This window comes from Anguilla rostrata, chromosome 14 (assembly GCF_018555375.3).
Source record: "Anguilla rostrata isolate EN2019 chromosome 14, ASM1855537v3, whole genome shotgun sequence".
Taxonomy (NCBI): domain Eukaryota; kingdom Metazoa; phylum Chordata; class Actinopteri; order Anguilliformes; family Anguillidae; genus Anguilla; species Anguilla rostrata.
This window is the reverse complement of record NC_057946.1, coordinates 14,567,734-14,588,062: the sequence shown is the minus strand read 5'-3', so window position 1 is coordinate 14,588,062 and position 20,329 is coordinate 14,567,734. Positions and strand designations below refer to the sequence as shown.

Sequence of the window (20,329 nt, the reverse complement as noted above, 5' to 3'; positions counted from 1 at the left end):
TCCTCCTTACCATAAGCATGAGAGGTGTGGGGTTACGTCATTTGTTTATTTATGGATTAGTTAATGCATGTTAAGGAGTAGTTCATATACATACCATGTTTATAATGCACCCTTCATATAACATTCAAAGCTCAAACTGTGGATAAGACACAGCAGGTAAAACAAATGAAACAAAAAAGCATATAAAAGAAAAGGCATAAAAATACAGCATCAAAATCAATAAGAGACAGCTAGATAGATTTTTTTTTTAAATAGATAAGTGATAAAGCACAGTATAAAAGATCTTAGTCAGCTTTAACAGGTAGGTTTAGATTGCTGATCTCTCTGACCTGCAGTAAGAGTGAGCTCCATGGTTTAGGACCATGGTAACAGCAGGTATGGTAAATATGCTACAGAAATTCATACCTGATGTGTCATCAGCTGGCCTTAAAGGTGCGTGTGAATAGCACTGTAATGTTGCCTAGGCAGGGGAAACATTATGAAGACTATATCATTCTGAATAACTAATCTGTTTGCGCACAGGAGGCAGCCTAGTTTCTGAATATTTGTCGAGTTACTGTCTTTGCTTTGTATTTGGTATTATGTATTCACATTGTTTTAATTGCTTTAATGTTGTTATACAGCCCCGAACTTGCACTGATCCACCACCATGCTTAACTGATGGTTGTACACATGGTTCCAAGTCTTTCATTGATAATGCCTTCTCTTTCTTTGAAAAATCTCAGATTTAGACTTGTCGGTCCACAAAACCTTACTTCATATCTTGAAGTGTTCAGTTTCAGAGCACTGGCTCAAATTTTCTTCTCGTTTGTTTATTCCCATTTCTCAGTCATGCGTTTTTGACAGCTACACATCCTTTCAGATCCACAACATTAAGATGTCTTCTCACAGTGGTAGGATTGACAGAAACACCTGTGGATTTTTTAAGATCTGACACAAGAGTGGAGCTTGATATTTTTCTATGTTGCAAAAATAAAATCTTAATGTAATGTCTTTTTGATGGTGATAGTGCTCGTGCTCGACCAGTTCTTGCACGGTTGTTAGGATTCCCATATTCGTATTGTATTTTGCAATAACCTTTTGAACTCAAGTTTAGGAAACTTCTGTTTTTTTCCACTTATTTTCCTTTGACTTTGATCTTCCTTGTTGAAGTTCAATTATCGTATATCTGATCTCATCAGAATTATCTCCTTTAGCAATTTTAGATGCACATAAAAAAGAAATCTGAAAGGCAACGTGTGTTTGGGTAGTTGTTTCTTGGATTGTTAGCCTCTTTTGAAGGCAAAGGTTTCTAACATAACATATATACGATATATATTCTAATGTATACACACATATATATATATATATATATATATAGAGAGAGAGAGAGAGAGAGCGAGAGAGAGAGAGAGAGAGAGACAGAAAAGACACATGGATTTATAGGGTAAATATAGCTCCTTAGTATTTACCACCATCAAGCACGCAATGCAAATAACAGCCATGAGAAAAAACTCCTGTCAGAATAACAGAAAGAGAGTCCCTGCTTGAACCCAGAATTCCCAGGTGGCAGTGATCTTGCACAGAGCAATCAGCAGCCACACAAAGCTGATTATTTCTGCTCACTGCCTGGAATCTTACTAATATCAACCAGACTGAACAACAATATAACAAACACCATCACCATATTGGTACTGTACGGTGTCCTTGTGGAAGGTGAGTGCTTTGGAGTTGATTCCTAAAGCTTGTGATCTGCTTGATTGCTGTTGCCTGCGTCCATACTAATGAATTAACCTTTTCAACTTAATGGCATGGTTATGTAACCTCTGCATTGGTGCTACTGGAAATAGCTTTTTTAATGGCATCTATATTTCAGCCATAGCTGTGTCGATCTGAATCTTTTGATCCCGTGTTTAAACAATAGTACAGTATTATGGTTATGGAACTTGAGCAAGTAAGACAGAGTTTACCAGCTGAATTTCTAGGTGGGGCATTACTGTTTAGCTTTGAGAACCATATTCCAGCATATTTGCATCAACAAACACACAGCTACCTACATGGGATATGTGATTAAATAATATAAGCTATATAAGCTGTGTTAATATAAGTCTTGATAATAGCTTTTGCAAAATGTGAAGTACACACTGTCCATCAGTAAAAATCATCAATTCCAGCATGCCGTGGTTCCTGACTTTGCTAGACAGCAAGCACATCTCTACCTGGACAAATGCAATGCAACACAATTCCTTCTGGTTCAAACAAAGCAAATGAAACTGGTCACAGAGACCAGTGGTCAGTTAAAAGTTAGTTTCTGCTGTAAGTGGTTGTGTAGTTTGAAAAAGTACTCCAGGTTTCCAGCCTTGTGCACTGTGACTACCTACTGAGCAAGCTCCCAACTAGATCCAAAAACTCGCCTTACAAACAGCAGGCGGACGTCAGGAGCTACAGCCACTGTAAGGAAATGTAAGGGCCAGTCTTTAAATGTTTTAGTTATGTTTGAGTTCTCCTAAAGGCAGTGCATAAGACTCATAAATGAAAGATTCTTTAATTATTTGGAAGGCATTCCATGAGATCAGTTCAGCACGTTGGTTATTTTTTTTTACAAAAAGGAAGCTGACAGCTCATCAGGTTTATCCAGACCATTGATGGGTCACAGATATACAGGTGTGTATTTTTGTGCTGGCAGGTTAAATATAGCACTTATGCCCGCAGGCCCCCTCTGATTACACCAACTGATAGACAGAAAGAGCTGCTGAAAGCCGTCTGACTCGTTTTTTTTAAGACCTCAGAGAGCCTCAGATGTGACAGAAGTGTAGCTGTTGCGTGAAACCATATTTCCGACATGCTGTGTGCGTGTGCGAGTGCGTGTGTGCGACTGCATGCGTATGATGCGTGCATGTGCGCAGGAGCCAGAACATATTCCCTGTGGCTTATGCCTTGTATGTCACAAACGCCTTAAGTCTATAAATACAGCCATGATACAGAATGTAACACAACTAGTGCTTTTTTTTCTTAAGTTTGTCCTCTTCCCCTTTGTCCCTCAGAAAAGAAAAAGGAACAAGCAAAGCAAGCCACAAAGAAAGCCGTCCAGCACACCCTCACTTTTTCCTCCTCGATCAATACTCTCAGAGGAGCTAATTTGCTGATAGTAGCCTTTGCCTACCAAATGACGCGTATATGATCTTGTTTCTCGCTCACATACACTCGCTTCTGCATGGCATTTTAATTAATGAATTATGCGGTCACGTAAACAAGAGCCTTCTTTAAAGAGTCCCTCTGCTCACCGTGCCTGGTCCATTTGCTTTGTTAAGCGTTCCCTGTACTCTGAACTACCTTCAGGCCAAGCCTCTTTTCTCCAATGGAAAACAGAAAATGCATCCTCGACCAAAGTCTGCTACAATCTGCAGTAAACTCAGGTCTACACAGTAGATGTCCTCTCTCCAATCTTCATTCTGGAAGAGAGTGCTACATACAGTACTTAAGACCTGGGTCAAATAATTATTTGACATATCTATTACATGTCAGTTAAATGTAATTAATTAGCCCTTTGGAACTTAAGAAGAAAAAAGTATTATTTAAATGCATCAAAATTTGTGTCTATAATCAGGTCTTCATCAGCACACCTCATAATAGTGACAGAATAATAATAGTTATATTTTATAAGTTATATAAGTATATTTTAAGAAATAGTTTATTTATTATATTTGAAGTAGTAGTTTAATAGCCCTGCTCTAATCAGTCTAGTACACGCAAGCTAAAAGTATCACGCTTGAAGAGCAGGCATAAAATAGGTCACATTCCCCTGGGATCATGTACCACTGTTTACATTAGTTGCATCATTTACCATTGTATGCATCAGGGTGCTGATTGCTTCCAATTCTAAAAAGACTAAATTGGCCCCCTTTGGTCAATACAGTTTGCCTGCACAAGCTATAAGTGAAGCATACCTGTGCGACCCACTAATTGATGACTGTTGACTGTAGAATGGAAAGAAGCAGTGGCTTGACATCATGTCTCAGAATCAGACATACCTGCTTTGCTGTGCTCTCTTGGAATTATAGGAGTCTGCCCTGATGAGTGAGATCACATACACAAGCACATACTAACTAGCTATTGCAAATTGGCAGAAAACGGGTACAAATGAATGTAAAATATGTTTTGAAGAGGGGATTTCAAACTAACTTAGAGAACACTGCTCTGAAAGAAACTGAGTGGGCGTGGCTCTTTCCTCTGAACCTTTTATGGACATGTGAGTGGTTCACAACATGGACTACTGATGACATAACGTTAACTGCATAACTGCATTCCAGGAAACTTGGTGTGTCTACTGGTTTTTGTTCCAACCAATTAATGCAGGCATAATTGTCTAAACAGCCACATAACCAGCAATGCTGGTTCACTTCTATAGCAGGCAACAGCATACATGTACAAGCAGTTGGTAGCTATAGCCAAGGACCTCAAATGTCCATTCAAAAACAAAAAATGGAGGAGAGTTTTACGTAAAATAACAAAATGGATCCACTCTGGTGCACCTCTTTGCTCACACATTATACTCAAAAACAGAGACCTTCATTCATTTTACTCGTTTTCTTCCGGAACTGCAGACATTCTTGCTCGCTGTAGAGGAATGTTCATTGTTGCTTAGCAGCATGTGATGAAACAGACAAGAGTGTCTTCCTCGAATTCAAGGGCCGTGCATAGTACACACAACTAAGCACACTGGCGTGGGTAAGCTTGTATTTGTCTACTACACAGGGTGACATCACCACTTCTAGAGTCATAACAATCAGTAGAATTAGCTCCCTTGTCAAGGCATATTAGTCTTTACCCAGACATTGTCGTATTTTCAGGCCTATGTTGTGTGTACTCAAGACATTCTGAGTAACATTAGAAAATGTCTCATTCCAAATATGATGCTAAAATATAGCATAGGGCCCCAGGAACTGGGAAATGTTGTTCTAAACTGAATGGTGAACCGAATGGGGAAAAAGGTGTCTCTAGAATGCCTGAAAAGCAATGTTGCATTTTTTGCAACACAGGGTCTCATAGGGTTAACTTAGCATCGTAATCTCCACAATAATTTTACCAGAATCCTTTTAAGAGTAACTGCTCAGCTCAGCACGTAGACTGCAGAGAGGAAAGAAACAATTAGTTGGCTGTTGTGTTCAACCCAGCCTTATTGGTAGGCCTGTCTCACTGCTGGAAGAGTAGTACATTACATTACAGGAATTTGGCAGACGCTCTTATCCAGAGCAACGTACAACAAAGTGTATAACCATAACCAGGAACAAGTGTGTCGAGAACCCTAGAGAAGAGAAGTATCGTTCTAAGTGCAGGGAACAACCGCATAGTTTAACTTGGACCCTGTAGGTTAAACTGATTAAAACTAAGCACACACAAGCTTGCTCACACCTTATGCTGGCACAGGCTGTCTGTGATCACGCTTTTTTGTTATGAGATGGGGGAGAACCCAGCTGACTGGGTCAACCCACCTTTCCCTGGGTGAGAAGGAAAACAAGTCATGTGCGGCTTGAGCAAGCAGACTGCAGTGATCTTATTGACCAGTGGGGGTCACTGGAGAGCAATGAGACACGGTCATCCTGGCCGAATTTCTCCCTCCCTGGGAGATGCTACAACCAGTCATTGCCTGTCCAGTGGGGCTGCTGGCACAGTCAACACTGGCATGGTCAGGAAGCATGCTGAAATATACAGTATATGTTTTGGTTTTTGGATATATTTATCCCTGCTATGAGTATCATGAGTCATTTCCCACTTGATATATTATCCACTGCCTCCCAACATCCTGTTTACAGTGACTCCAACACATCTGGGCTACACCTGTGCAATATGCGTCAACTGATTAAAGTTCCTGTGGCGTCACAAAAAAATCCACCAGGGTTGGCTCTTTGCAGCTCCACTGCTTTCAGATCCTCAATTAAAGGATATTAAACTGCTGGAAAACACGAGGGAGCTGCATGTTTTCAAGAGAGGCTGCTGGTTCATATTTAGCAGGCTGAGCTCTGAAAAAAGGGAAAGATTAACAATACAATAAACACAAATATTTTTATAAAAGCCCTAATATGTCTTGTATGTGTGTGTCTGCATCTTGGGTCCACCTCTCTCCTAGCATTATCTCACTAGAACCTAGCTCTTAAGATTTTCTGATCTTTAGCCACATCATTGCTACTAGTATCCTTAACTGTGGAATGTATTCATATTTCCTTTTCCCACTTACATGTGACACCATACTTTTAATAGCTGCGACCGCAGCTCTATAGCTCTGTTTGTCGGTCGGTCGGTTGGTCCACAAAAGTGTCCCACCCTGTAGTGGCCACAGTTTTCGCCCCAGGAGGCTGAAATTTGGCATGGAGGTTGGTCATGACCGAAGGTAGAGCTAAATTTCAGGCCTATTGACCAAGAGGGGGTGTGGCGATGGGCGTGGCCTATCGCAAAAAGGCCCATAACTCCCAAATGGATTCACAGGTTTTCACAAGATTTTACGGAAAGGTTGGTCATGAGCCAAAGAAGAAGTCACGTGTTTGTGTGTGTGTGTGTGTGTGCGTGGATGCATACACACATGGATGCATGCGTGTGTGCGGTCGCAGCTATTGCGGATTCGCGCTTGTTAAATAATTGATTTACCAGTACTTTCTTTTGATTGTGTCACAGTCCATTCATGTATTACTGGCGTCCATGTAACTCTGTTGAATTGTTTATGTTGTTAAATCACTCTGGATAAACATGTGTAAATATAATTTTTTTGTCTCTTTTTCTTTAAAGTGTACTTGTACCTGTTAGTTCTTGGTGATTACAAAAACTCAACATGCATGCAGTTTTTAAACAGAAATATTTTCAAGTGCTATCAAGGTTTGTCTCTAACCTGGTGTGGTGCATTTATCAAGTACACTTTAAGGAGAAATACACCCAGAACAAAATTGTTACGGTTATGAATATGGAAGAGAGCTTTCTATTGATTAAACTACCTTTGCTTTGTTTTGATTTTGTTTTGTTTTTTGTTTAGTTTTTTAATAATTTAATAGAATATGTTGAATATCCTCAATTTTTATTAAGAAATGAAATGCATTCTTTCATTTATATGTATTAACTAAGCACTTTTGGCTTAATGGTTGAAAGCAGCACTCTAGCAGAAAAACTGCCACTACCTCGAAAAAACCTAAACCATGGTTTGGACTGTTGTTATTGTAGGTAAGGAGACTCACCCAATACAGACGCTGCAGTCTAACTGTTGGTCTAATTGTTAAAAAGTCCTCAGATTCCAGCAGCCACACAGGGTAGCATAATTGGCAATAGCATCGCCTGGAGAAGGATGGATTCAGTCTGACTGAATGGACTGACCCTCACTGGTCAGTAAGGTCACTGCAGCCTGCTTGCTCAAGCTGCACATGAAGCTAATTTTATTCAAACCATGTCTGTAGTTCACCTTATGCATTGTGGTGTGACAAGAAATAATGACGTGATGTCACATATCGGAGGAGAACACATACTTGTTTGCGCTCTCCATTTTGATACCAGGGGTTGCCGCATAGCCGGTGGAATTCTAAATAGGAAGAAGTGGGAGGGGGCATTTTTTAAAAAGCACCGTGTGCACTGCTCCCCAACCACAGCATAATCCTGGATTAAAACCAGGTTTTTGTGAGAGCTGTTCTACCACTCATTACTCACGACAAGCTCAGGATCGCACAGGCGTTCAAAATGACGTCAAAGGAAAATCAATCCCAAGCGGTCTTCACGGATCACCGAGGCCCTCTGAAATAACTGCAGTTAGACCTGAGCTCCGCCTGAAGATTTTTTCAATTCCATTTTTCCCCACCTTCTCCGTGTCTCCTTGTGAGAGTGCACAGAGAAGAATTAAATACAGATGCATTTCGTTCAACTGCCAGATTTTGTTATTTGACCAAAGGGAAACGGACACCTGTGCCACTGCCACCTTCACATTCTGCATTCAAGTGCTAACCGCAAACACATGCGTGAAAGCCAAGTCTTGGAATTTTATTTCTATTATTTTTCCCCAGATGAAACCCCTTTGCCCACATCTCCAAGATTATTTCTGATTTAGAGTTTTAAGGATCTTATCAGCAGGTCCTGTCCAGGGGCTCATCAGGGCTTTCCCTGTCTTAGTTTCTTCTATTGAGCAACCATTCCATGGCAGTGGGTTTCTGCAGGGTTCTCTCCCCAACGCTCAAGCACACACCCCTCCTTCAAGATGCTGACATTCATTAGAAATAAGATCAATCAGGTGCTCAGTCTCTTCCTCATTTTTCTTTCGGCTGCCATAGGCGGGGGAAATCCACTGATTAACCTGTATTTGTTTGGCAGATATTTTTCTTCTGAAGCCACAATGGCAAAAACACTGAGTGCAAATGATAAGGGAAGTGTCAACGAGTGTCTGAACAGAGTACACCATAACACCATAGGTATTCAGCTCATGGGGGATAAGACTCAGCCCAACACAAAGGGAATGAAATTGGAAATAAATCAATTAAACCTTGTATTATAAAACTGTTAGCCTTAGCTCAATGTATCCAAGATACTATTGGGATTTTAAAGCAATGCAGAAATAAACCTCTGGCAAAAATAACCAACATATATCATCTTTATCTCGATCTCAATCTCCCAAACAAAATAATCAATATGGTTAATGGTTGCCATTTACCTCTGTTATTACATTTAACAATGAAAGTATATTCATCTTTTGCAATAACAATGTGATTTACATTTTTTTAAATCCACTATAATGAAGACATGGGGGCATGATCATGTTTATCTGTGCAAAAATTACATACTTAATAATCTATGACAATGAAACAAGGTTTTCATGCAGTAGAATATTGGTATTTATTGTTTTTAACTGAAATTCTCAATTATTTTATTTTCATCTTATATTCAAAGAAACCATTTAGACAAAAAGACATAACAAAAATGCAGATGATGAACAATAAACAAATTTACACTGTCACTGGTTATGAAATACGTCTCTCGGAAGTGTCATTCCTCTTTTACTACAAATTTAAAATGGATCAATTTGACCCAAACAAAGCACAATGGTTAAGTAAAGGGGTGCACCACAAAGGCCAGCCAGAATTTCATGCCCAATCCTGCTCTCAATTATTTATCACTATTTGATAAATCTTTACAATAAAGTCACAAGCTACAACTGAAGATGCATGTCTTCAATCAACAGCACCTATACACAACCAGCTCCTCTCTAACAATGTATAGCTATGTTGGTGAGTGACGCCTTAATACCACCCATATTCTCCCTGTTGCAGTAGAAACACTATTACGCTCTGCACTCAGTGAGACAAACAAGGACCACACCCAAAAGGAAGGAAAATATGATGAGAGGATAGACTTGAGTGTTTTAATTTTTCCTAGTGCTTTCAAGCTCAGACACTCTGCCGCTATAGCACTAGGAAAGCCAAACATGGAGCCTAGATGGGCTGAAAGGCCTGTTCTCCTATTGCATAATCTTATGTTCTTAAAGAGAATTTTGTGTGAATTGCGTCTGCTAAAATTCCTGCAATACAACTAGTCCCACCAGGTTTTATTTCCAAGTTCAACTCCAAATAAGAGCATCTGCTAAATTCCTTAATGTAAATACGAGGTAATTATGATTTTAGTTCTCCAGAAATACAATTTTCCTCTCTAGAACTGAGCAGGGTTCATGAGAGGATAAAGTGCCAGGTATCTTTCAAGATAAATGTAAGACAACAGTTAAGAATTAAGAATGCTGGTCTAGCTGGAAACCCTGTCCCTGGTGCCTCGCTTGGCTTGGAGACAGCTGCCCCATCATCTCCTCATATCTGTATCCGGGTGGCAGCAATTGTATTACTGTTAAAGGGGTACAGGGCTTGTTGGTTCAAATCTCACGTGGGACACTGCTGACATACCCTTGAGCAAGGTACTAAATCTTAACTTCAGCTGTCTAAATGGAGTAGTAAAAAAGCAGTGTAAATCTCTCTGGATAAGGACATCTGCAGAGCAAACAAATGAAATAAATGTACGTAACGTCTCTACTGAATTGCGTCAGAGTTTCTACTGATTTAGGGAAGAAAGGCATGACTTAGAGAGCAGATGGAGGACTGTGCTGTGGAGTAGAATCACAGCGAGAGAAAGCATTGGCTCACACCCTTGCAACCACATGAAAGTGCAACACCCCCCCCCTCCCCCCCCAAGGAGGAGGAGTGGCCTCACCCTTCTTTTTGTTTAGAGAGGAGTTTGGCAGTCCATGCAGCTTAATGAAAAAAACATCAGCGACTTCCTGCAAATCAGGCCCGGGTGGCAAAAAAAACAACTGTTGTGACAATCATGATAGCTGCATCGCTGGAGGTGAGGAACACAAAAGAATGTGCCCTGTGATAAAGATCTGTCATTCAGTTAATAACAATTAATTTTTTTATATTTTATGATGCTTCCTTGTTTATGATTGTTTCCTTTCTCACCAGCTATCTTCCCTTACATACCTGAAGAGAGAGAGAAGTAGCCCAAAAAACCCCTCCATAAACTCTCATGATCAATGCCAAATCAACCATTCAGGCAGCTCTGTGTGATCTCAGCCAGGTGACCAGGTGTAAATATTCCCCTGAATCGCAGCCAGCAACTATGCCATTAATGCTGCCCAACATTGAATGCGAGCGCTTCAGAAAACCATCGCTGAAGCTTTTCATTACAAATCTGTTTGCGTGCGTAGCCTTTCTCCTTTGGATGTCTGGCATTACCAGTTTGAAATACTTAGGAAACCAGTACAACTTACTTGAACTATTCACTCCATTTCCCCCCAAGTTTTATACATGGCATTGGAGCCTGTGACTGGATGGGAACCAGAATTCCCGGTTTTTCAGCTTTTTCTGTTACCTGCTGGTTCAGACACACCTCCATATTGGGTCAACATGGATCTTCAGTACCAGTGAGACAACTGACACTTACAGAGTTTGAAAGAGAGCCACCCCTCAATTCATATCTGTCCACTAAGTCTACTTAAGTGGCATCATTCTAGGATATCCTTGACAGCAACCTCGGGTCCCTCCCTCTTGTGTAGCAGCCTTTAACTACACCGACAGCTTACTTTGCTTTGGGTCAGAGGCAAATCTGGTCCTCGAGGCTCCATGTATATGCGGCTTTATGTTTCCAAAAGTTACCCTGAATCAATTTACTTACTGTCTATATACACCAATGCCAGGTCACTTGAAGATTAGACCAGAGAAACTGTGCTTATAAACAATTACATTTCAATTCAGTCAATGAACTGAAATTCAATTCAGTCAATGAACTGAAATTCAATTCAGTCAATGAACTGAAATTCAATTCAGGAAATGAACAATTATTTTTTTGTTTTTACTTTTTCTTGATATTTTAAAAACCTCCTCTAACATACAGATGGATGACACATTTTTTTAAAAACCTGAATAAATGAGTGAAGAAGCATGCTTCCATACAGGTGTACTGCATGATGCAATTAACATCCTATCATGCTCTTTGGCATGTATAAAAATGCTGAGCAGGCCCAGTTGACCTTGGATTAAGTTAAAAAAAAAGATCTAAGTGACAGAGGGTTCATGTTTGGGGCACGGATGGCAGGAGCTTCAGTCACAAAGACTGCTGGCTAGTGTTTCAATAGGAACAGTGACTAAAGTGACAACTGCATTTAGATCTATGGGAAAGATATCAGTAAATAGGGTTGGAAATTTTGGTCGAAAGCACACATTTGATGACTGTGATGATCATTAATTAGTGTGATATGTAAAGAAAAACAGAAGAGAAGCTTTTCCTCAGGTGACTGTGAATGTCAGTGTAGGATGTGATAAAACTGTCAGCAAGAACAGTCCGTCAACAACTACATAGACATGGATATTATAGTAGGGTTGCAGTTTTGAGAGGTCAGTGGTGCAAAAGCCATTGGCACTGGCCTACAGAGATGTGGAAAAGTGTGTTATGGTCAGATGAGTCATCCTTCACCATATTCATGACAAGTAGGCGAGTGTATGTGTGGCGTACACCAATAGAACGGTACAGGCCTGAATTCTTGACCCTGACAGTGAGGGGGTCCGGTGGCACTGTTATGCTGTGGGGGCATTTTTCTGACATGATTTGGGTCCACTTGTCCCCTTAGAGGAAAGGGTCACTGCAAATCAGTACAAAGTTATTCTGAGCAATCACCTTTATCTTATGATGAAACATTTCTAGCCTGATGGGAGTGGTCTCTTCCAGGATGATAATGCACCTATCCACAGGACACAAGGGGTCACTGAATGGTTTGATGAGTAGGAAAATTATGTGAATCACATCCTATGGCCTTTGCGGTCACCAAATGAACACCTATGGGAGATTTTGGACCGATGTGTTAGACCGCGCTCTCCAGCACCATCAGCAAAACACCAAATGAGGGAACATCTTTGGGAAGAATGGTGTACAGTAGAGCTCCAGAGACTTGGAGAATCTATGCCAAGGTGCATTGAAGCTGTTCTGGCAGCGTGTGGTATCCCAATGCCTTACTAAGACACTTTAAGTTGGTTTTTCGTTTATTTTGTCACCCGTCTGTATACTCTGCAAACATTTTGTACATAATTAACCATGGGTAACAAAAGAACTCAAATAACTCCTAAATGAGGAAAAAAATGCTTGTTTAAAACTAGGAAAAAATGTGCCAAAACAACTGAAATACAAAATTAAAAATGGCAAGGCATTCGGACATGGCAACTTAAGACTCAAGCTCAAGGCCTTTGTGAGGAGAATGAGGCTAAATATGCAAACATCATAATCAAATCTTTTATCGTCAGTTTTACCAACATGATTTCAGTTCACAACACAACCAATGTGTTAATGAATTGAAAGGCATGCAAGGTGACCCAACTGAACTCGTTGAGAGAGAGGTGAAATACACTTTCAGTAAGCTGAATGCCAATAAAGTGCACGGGCCTGACTTGGTGAGTTGAAAAGTTATATTGTACTTTGTATCATTATGAGTATTGTACCTTATCGGACCTGTGTTTTGTATTTGTTCCAATGATCTTCGGTTTGCACTTATTGTACGTCACTTTGGATTAAAGCATCTGCCAAATAAATTTAATGTAATGTGGATAAAACTATAATGGAACCATTCTATAAATCAGTGGTCTCCAACCCTGGTCCTGGAGAGCTACAGGGTCTGCTGGTTTTTGTTTTCACCTTAAAATCAGCACCCAATTGATTGATTGACTTTATTCAATCATTAAAAAAAAAAAAAAACATGCATCTGAAGCAAGCTTCTCATACACATTATTTAAAAAACCATCAAGGATAGACACAATAAAGCGAATTGCTTATTTCCATTGTGGTCCTTAATTGAGACCCAAGACACCAGGTGAGTTGAGTTAACTGTGTAATCAACTGCTCTAATTGATTCATGAAGTGCAGAGTCACTATGAACACCAGCAGACCCTGTAGCTCTCCAGGACCAGGGTTTGAGACCACTGCTATAAATGAACTGGAATGACAGTTAGACAGGCTAGTTTGGTCATTGAGGTAGACCAGATCTCTGCTGTGGAGCTCTATGCCAACCTTATGAAAAATAAGGTCACACAAATTCTTGGTGATTCGAGTCACCCACTGTGTGGTCAGCTGAGGAGACAGCCACAGGGATGGTGGGTGGCTCCTGCAGCTTTAGACAAAGACAAAGTCCCATCCCAGCCAGGATCAGTCTGCATAATGAGCTCCCCAGCAGAGCAGATGTAATTATTCCAATATTCCATTATTCCAAAATATTCCAGTAAAACTTTGTATTTCCCATGTATTATGTATCTATATCCTTTTGTGTTGTGTGCTGGAGCAAAATATATTTCCTCACTGTGTACTGTTGATGTTTTTAATTTGTTTTGTATTGTGTGTTGGAGACAAATGTATTGTGGGATACTAAAGTTGACTTACTTTACTTACCAAAGACCAGACAATTCATTTTTGTCGCCTGGAAATTTTGGAAAATATTTTCGCTGAAACGTTGTTTTTGTCATCCAAAGCACTTGTAATATGTAAAAAACTAAATGTTTTTTCCTTCTATGTCACAGGAGGCTATTAGCGTATAATAAGCTCAGTCAAAATTATTAGTATCATATTAGGTCAATAATAATATTCTTAAGAATACTAATAATTCAATCGCATAGTGATGACAGCGATGAATATTACTAATTGCAATGTAGGCTTGTATAATTTAATTACTTCCTATTGCCCATGCTAAGAACTTTGAAACTGTAATGTTGTTGTTATCATTATTATTGCTGTTGTTGTTGCTGCACTCGCACACACACCAAAACTGCCAGACAAATAGCTGTAAGGTACAGGTCTGTGCGCAGAAGCTCCGTGATGTCCAATAGATGGCAGGCAGGGGAGGTTACAGCAGAATACACTTTCTCAAGAGTGAACCTCATAACGCACTATGCTTCTGAAATATTTCTTAGGTTCAGGTATTGCATCACCACTGCGAGTCAAATATGTATTATACAATATTCTGTATGTCATTAAGTCTGTTTTCGTTATTTTTCCTGTACATTAGGCCTATTGTCTTACCTTCTCTTGCCTTCAGTAGTACGGTATTTGCCACAATGTTTTCCAGCTCCATCAATATTCTTTGCGCGGTTAATCACAAAAGCGTTGATTCTGGACAGTAGTCAAGTCGTTTTTCCGCAGTCCGAAGCAGTGGAATGTGTGATTGTTCGGTGTTTCTCTTGCTTTAAAAATATAATCAAGGTGTTACCATTCTGAACGCGCAGAACAGTTCCGTGCACAGGTTGTCAGAGTTCCCCGTAATGCAAGCATGTTTCACGTCACTGATTCCGATAATTACCCAGGCATAGCCTTTCCCATTATTGTAAGAAGACGCGTTCAATTTCACAATGTGGCATAGTCTAATCAACGTTACTCACAATGTTCATTGTCAACATTGGAGCGAACGGCTATGTATTTAAGTTAACCATGTGCTTCCAGAGATGTGTGCACAGTTACTAACTACACTCCGAGCTGTGACAGGTTAGCAATCTCCTCTGCCTCCAGGTGCGCAAAGCAGCGTTGTTTTCTCCGTCCTCTCCCAGCTGTGTTCTTTGGTGAGGTTGCCCGCGGCTCGGTGAGTCGGGTCCGGTTCAGGGTTAAACTGCGCGCGACCCGCTTTGCCGTAGTGGACAGCCCGTTTTAATATAATTTTCTCCGATGTTTCTCTGCGGCGCAAAACACGAACACTGCGAGACGGCTTCGGTTACACGGGCTCTTTCAGCATTTTAGCGCAACTGAACGGAAGAGGCGTACCCACTTGCTGGTCCTGACGCACGAACGAGAGAGGATGCATGCCAGCTTGTCACAAACTGATATAGCATTTAGCAGCCACCCCTTCTTCAGTACTACTGTAAACTGAAGATGGGAAAACAAGGCTGAAAAGTTGAAGTATAATAAACTTGAATGCACAATTATTTTTTAAGAGTGTGTACTTTTAATTACGAAATTGTATTCCAAATTTAGGCGTTTTCAGCATCACTGTACATAAGCAATATCGCTCAGTCTGATATTGATAACGAAGGAGAAAGTATAATTAACTACACATACAGGAAAGACTCAGTAGATTCATGTCTATGAGCCGTGTATAGGCTTATTATTTTTTGCCTGTTATTTAGTGACAGATATTCAGCATGCACGTCTCCAGTGCCTTGGGCATAATTACTCAAATTTTAAAATATCACCATGTTGACAGGTGTACAGTGAGATTTGGCTGCTCCATGAAACTGACCTCTGCATTCAATCATCATGCCTTTATATTTTATCACCAGAATTCACTCAACAAACGGTTTCATTGAACAAGTCATGGGGGGAGGTCTGAGATAAGAAATAATATAATGTTGAATGTTGAGAACAGAATGGAATGTTCTCTAGAATGACCCAGGCTGTAGACCGTGATTATCTTTTCATCCAGGCCTCCACTTCCACTAATCCCCAAAAGCACAAATGGTCCCGGGTAAGTGTTCCCCTGTGTCTCCTTTAATTTATGGTCAATGACAGAAGGAAATAACCATTTATGTTTGTGCGCGATACATAGAAAGTATGTTTAACATTGTTTTAATAATTCACATTACAATGTGACACACACACACACATATGTGGTATATTTCACTTTGTGTAAGTGTATTTTGAAGTGGTAAAATATTGCCCTGTGAAAGTGTGCTGATTGCAAACCATGCGTCCATTTCAAATAGTTCTATATTAAGTAATGAAAAGGGTGTGGAAATTCTGTGACTTGATAAAATTAAATTTAACTTTGTGTGTTATCCGACAAAGCAATTACATCAGGCCATTTTTAGTTTTGGCCTTCTGCAGTTGAAGGCTTTGATTAGGAATCTAAAGAAGAGCCAAAAAAAAAAGGTCTAACTGCACATTTGTTTATACTTCTAGTACAGTGAGGTTAAGTGTAGTAACATTTCAGTCCAGTATCAAATATTATACTTCTTGCTTCTCCCACAAATGGATATCACAGTGGTTCTGTTTTATGTAGACGTTCTCCCCCTAGTGGTGACACATTAATTGCTTGATCATTACGGAGTTCACTGCATCTTTCTAAATACCACGGGTAGCAGGAGCCATCTGTGGTATGATTACACCATCTAAACTTTTCAAATCTTACATAACGCAGGGCCATTATACCATTTAAATTAGACTCCATGAGCACCTTTGAATAACAAAATTTAAAAACCAATATTTAATAGAACAAAAATGTTTCCAGTAATTTACCTGGTATTTATCTCTTTCGATATAAGCAGCAACTAAAACAAGCCATCAGGCCATCTTCAGAGAGCTGTTAAAATAAAATTCTCACTATAAATCAAGCTCATTATTTTTGACCAAGTAACAATGAAAATAACTAAACCAGCAAAAACAAGTGCTTCTTTTTCAGGACCTCAGGCCCCAAGATGGCTTCACACATCTAAATGTGCCAATAGGATTGTGGTTTATACATATTTCCCATTCAAATTTAACTGCAACCTGACCACACAAAAATAAAAAAAATAAAGATTCAATTTTCAGAACAAAATTCTCAACCATCATTGTCTTTAGTTTCCCCAACACCAACCTGAAGGTTTGTCAGAATGTCAGCTTAAGCATAAATATGTTTAGAAAAACTAAAAGAAAAAAGTGCGTTGTTTGTCTCAGTATTCATCCAATACGTCTGCTCTGGGAACCGAGAGTCCTCTCTCCTTCAGTGCCTGCAGCTTGGCTTTCTCTGCCTCCAGCTTAGCTTGCTGCTGTGCCCGCTGTTCCTCCAGGATCTCCTCGATGGACACTTGCTTTAAGACTGTGTCACACTCCTTCTCCAGGTCCTGCCCAAGCAAACACACATTCAAGCTCCCAAATGCAAATCCAGTCTCTTAAATGCACACCCAAACTATAAAAAGCACATCTGAACTCTTAAATATAGTTTATCTAAGGCACATTCAGTAACTCAAATGTACAATCATGTTACTGAATACAACACTAAAAGTCCTCACCTTTCAAAAGAACATTCAATTCTCAAACGCACATTCAATTTCAAGCTCTCAAACATTCGTAAGAGCTCAATCTTATACATCTGTATGGGTCACATAATTATCCTGTACCGCGCAGAAGCAAACTTAAAAAGCATGCACACATGTCCATGAGAGAGACTCACGATCTCTCCCAGAAGAACTACGTTCTCTCCTCGGACTATGAATATTCCTCTCGGAATGTCGCCATATTTCTTGCCGACGTGTATTCTTTCCACGGTTTGATGTAAAACCAGATTTGCTGAAAATCACACACATATACATAAGAAAGGAGGTTCGTGTGTTACAATAACATCCACAATTCATATTGAATATGTGCATTAATGACGTAACATAGGTAACGTATATAACATAGTCCTAGCAACACGCAAATAACTACATTAAACGATTCTGTACATTTCCAGCTGTAGCCTACTGAGGCCGCGATACCCAATAAGCTTACTAGCTAACCTTGCAATACAGGGCAAATACCACCAGTGTACTTACATACCAAACTGGTCGATGCTTCTCAGAAATCCGATCAACGTTCTGCCGTCTCGCAGTAGAACGAGGTGCTTCTCTGAAAATGAAATGGAAAAGCCTTTGAACGCAATAATACATTAACGCACGCTCAAACTCTCAGCAAGGTCTAACGTATAGCCTACGTCAAATTTCATCATATTAACGCAGTGACATTTCACTTTATCCTTTTGCCAGATAAACAGCATCTAACAGAAAGTTGTTGCCATCGACCAGAACGATGTTACAGTTAAAATCTTAATAATATTAGCCAGGTTATGTAAATGCCTGTAACGATTGTTCATTTAATTTCGAAAAATAATGAGAATTCTGCAGCTGCATGGCAAACTTTCTAACCTTAACCTGATTAATGGAGAACTATAAAGTTAGTAACATAGCGAATCGTTTGGATAACAAGTGACTGCGCTGCTTACAAACTTGTGGATTGTAATATTGCGACATGATGTGCCTATGAAATTACTGTGTGGAATAATTTAAAGTGCATAAAATTCAGTTTACGGTGGCTGATTAAACAACTAATTAACTGATTAGTTAACTGCTAAGTCGCTGGCTAACGTAAGTTTGCATGTTAACATTAGCTAGTTAGCCAGTGAGTACAACCTTATCGACTGCGCTTACTATCGATATCTTCGATGAGGCTAGCTGTTCCCGGCATATAATTCATTTTGCTCCGCGCGACTGTCCACAATTTTGTTTCAATTGGAATATTTTAAAGAGCCTATTTTGTCTGTAAAAGGCCACGGATCTTCCAAACAATATGCATCCTTGCATCGCAGGAAGTGGGAAAGGCGCTGGAAGTCACTTCCTGCCAGGGTTAACCCTTTTTTGCGTTATACAGACCATACAGACTTCCTATTCGCTGAAGGCGTCGACTTCACTTTGCCCTGAAAGGCGCCTGGTAGGCAGTAGCCTATTGCCTGTCGATTACCAGCCCCTTCTTTTCTCATCGGAAATCAGAGTAAATATCCTCTTTTTGGAAACAGAAATGTGCTAAACACCATTTTTGAAAGGCTAGTAATGGTAAATATCCTGCTTTATAACAGGATCCAGGCATATAATCTTCAAACATGGAAACCTGGTAAATCAGGATGAATCATGGTAAAATCCTCTGTGGGAATGGAACATGGTAAATGTGATTTGTGGAAGTACAATTCTATTTTGGGGCATATCATGGGTTAATCACAGTAAATATCCTATTTGACAACAGGATCCTGGTATAAAAGTTTCAAAAATACAAATTATGGTAAAGCATAGTAAATTCTGGTAGATATCCTATTTTTGGAATAAAATTATGGCAAATATTATTTGTGGAAATAAAAACATGGTAAACATGATTTTGCAAAGGTAAACCATGGTATATATCCTTTCATAACAGAATCCTGGTATAAACGCTTCAAACATGGAAACTTGGTAAATCAGCATAAATCATAGTAAACATACTTTGTAAGAATTGTCATGGTGCCCTCGAAGAACCACCAGAGGCTGCCCACCATCCATTCCTGGTGTTCCTGTCTTATTTTTTCCTCTTAATTCTTCTTATTCTATTAGTGGTTTTGGTTTCAGCACGTCTGTCTCGTTAGCATACGTTGATTCACCTGTTAGTTCTGGTATTTAAACCCAGGGGTGTTCCACACATTTATGGGGGTCTGTGCAAATGCAGCCTCTGTGGGGCCCTTTTCCATCTTTTGAAAATGTTTGAAAATAATTACAGGCCCTTTGAGGACCCCCTCCTCCTAGGGTCCCTGGATAGTCAGTTCCACTATTTCCCCTGCCGTGAAACACTGTTTAAACCCCTGGTGTTTTTTGTCACATGGCTTGGTCTGTGTTTCCCTAGCCTCGTCTCTATGTGTTCACCCGCCTGTTAAAAGATCAGCATCCTATGTCTAGTCTCTAGTATTCTCTCTCATTTTTATCAAGTCCTCCAGTAAAGATTCTTTGACTTTTTATATCATATTTTGGACAAGAAAGTGTATGTAAAACTTGAAAAGTATGAATTTTACTCATCCACTGTCATTTCTAGGGATACAATTTTCCATGGAAATATACAGATGGACCCCAGGAAAGTGTGAGCTGTCTGTGAATGACCCTGCCCCACATCGGTCAAGCAACTACAAAGGGTCTTGGGGTTTTCTCATTTTTATTGGAGGTTCGTTACAAACTTTATTTCACTGGCTGCAGCCTTAACAAAATGGTCAGTGCCCCATTCCACTGGACTACTGAGGCGGAAGCAGCCTTCATCAAGTGAAAAAATTAACTTTTGCGCTTATTTTAACCCTCCC

The 20,329-nt window shown here is 39.9% G+C and overlaps 2 protein-coding genes across 3 annotated transcripts in view; both read right to left on the bottom strand.

The window, feature by feature from the left end:
- LOC135239173 (G protein-coupled receptor kinase 5-like) overlaps positions 1-15,301 on the bottom strand; it is a 31,568-nt gene extending 16,267 nt beyond the window's left edge. For both annotated transcript variants that reach the window (XM_064307662.1, XM_064307661.1), the window contains exon 1: positions 14,539-15,301. In XM_064307662.1, coding sequence (XP_064163732.1) covers positions 14,539-14,590 — 52 coding nt within the window. In that variant the 5' untranslated portion in view covers positions 14,591-15,301. The remainder of the gene's footprint in view (positions 1-14,538) is intronic.
- A 1,378-nt stretch (positions 15,302-16,679) lies between these two features.
- LOC135239174 (U6 snRNA-associated Sm-like protein LSm1) lies at positions 16,680-18,860 on the bottom strand. The gene is made up of 4 exons (XM_064307664.1): positions 18,669-18,860; positions 18,022-18,090; positions 17,657-17,772; positions 16,680-17,327 (listed from the first exon to the last, which is right to left on the bottom strand). Exons 1-4 carry the CDS (start codon positions 18,712-18,714, stop codon positions 17,157-17,159), a joined length of 402 nt encoding a protein of 133 aa, XP_064163734.1. The 5' UTR covers positions 18,715-18,860; the 3' UTR covers positions 16,680-17,156.
- Positions 18,861-20,329: the final 1,469 nt, after the last annotated feature.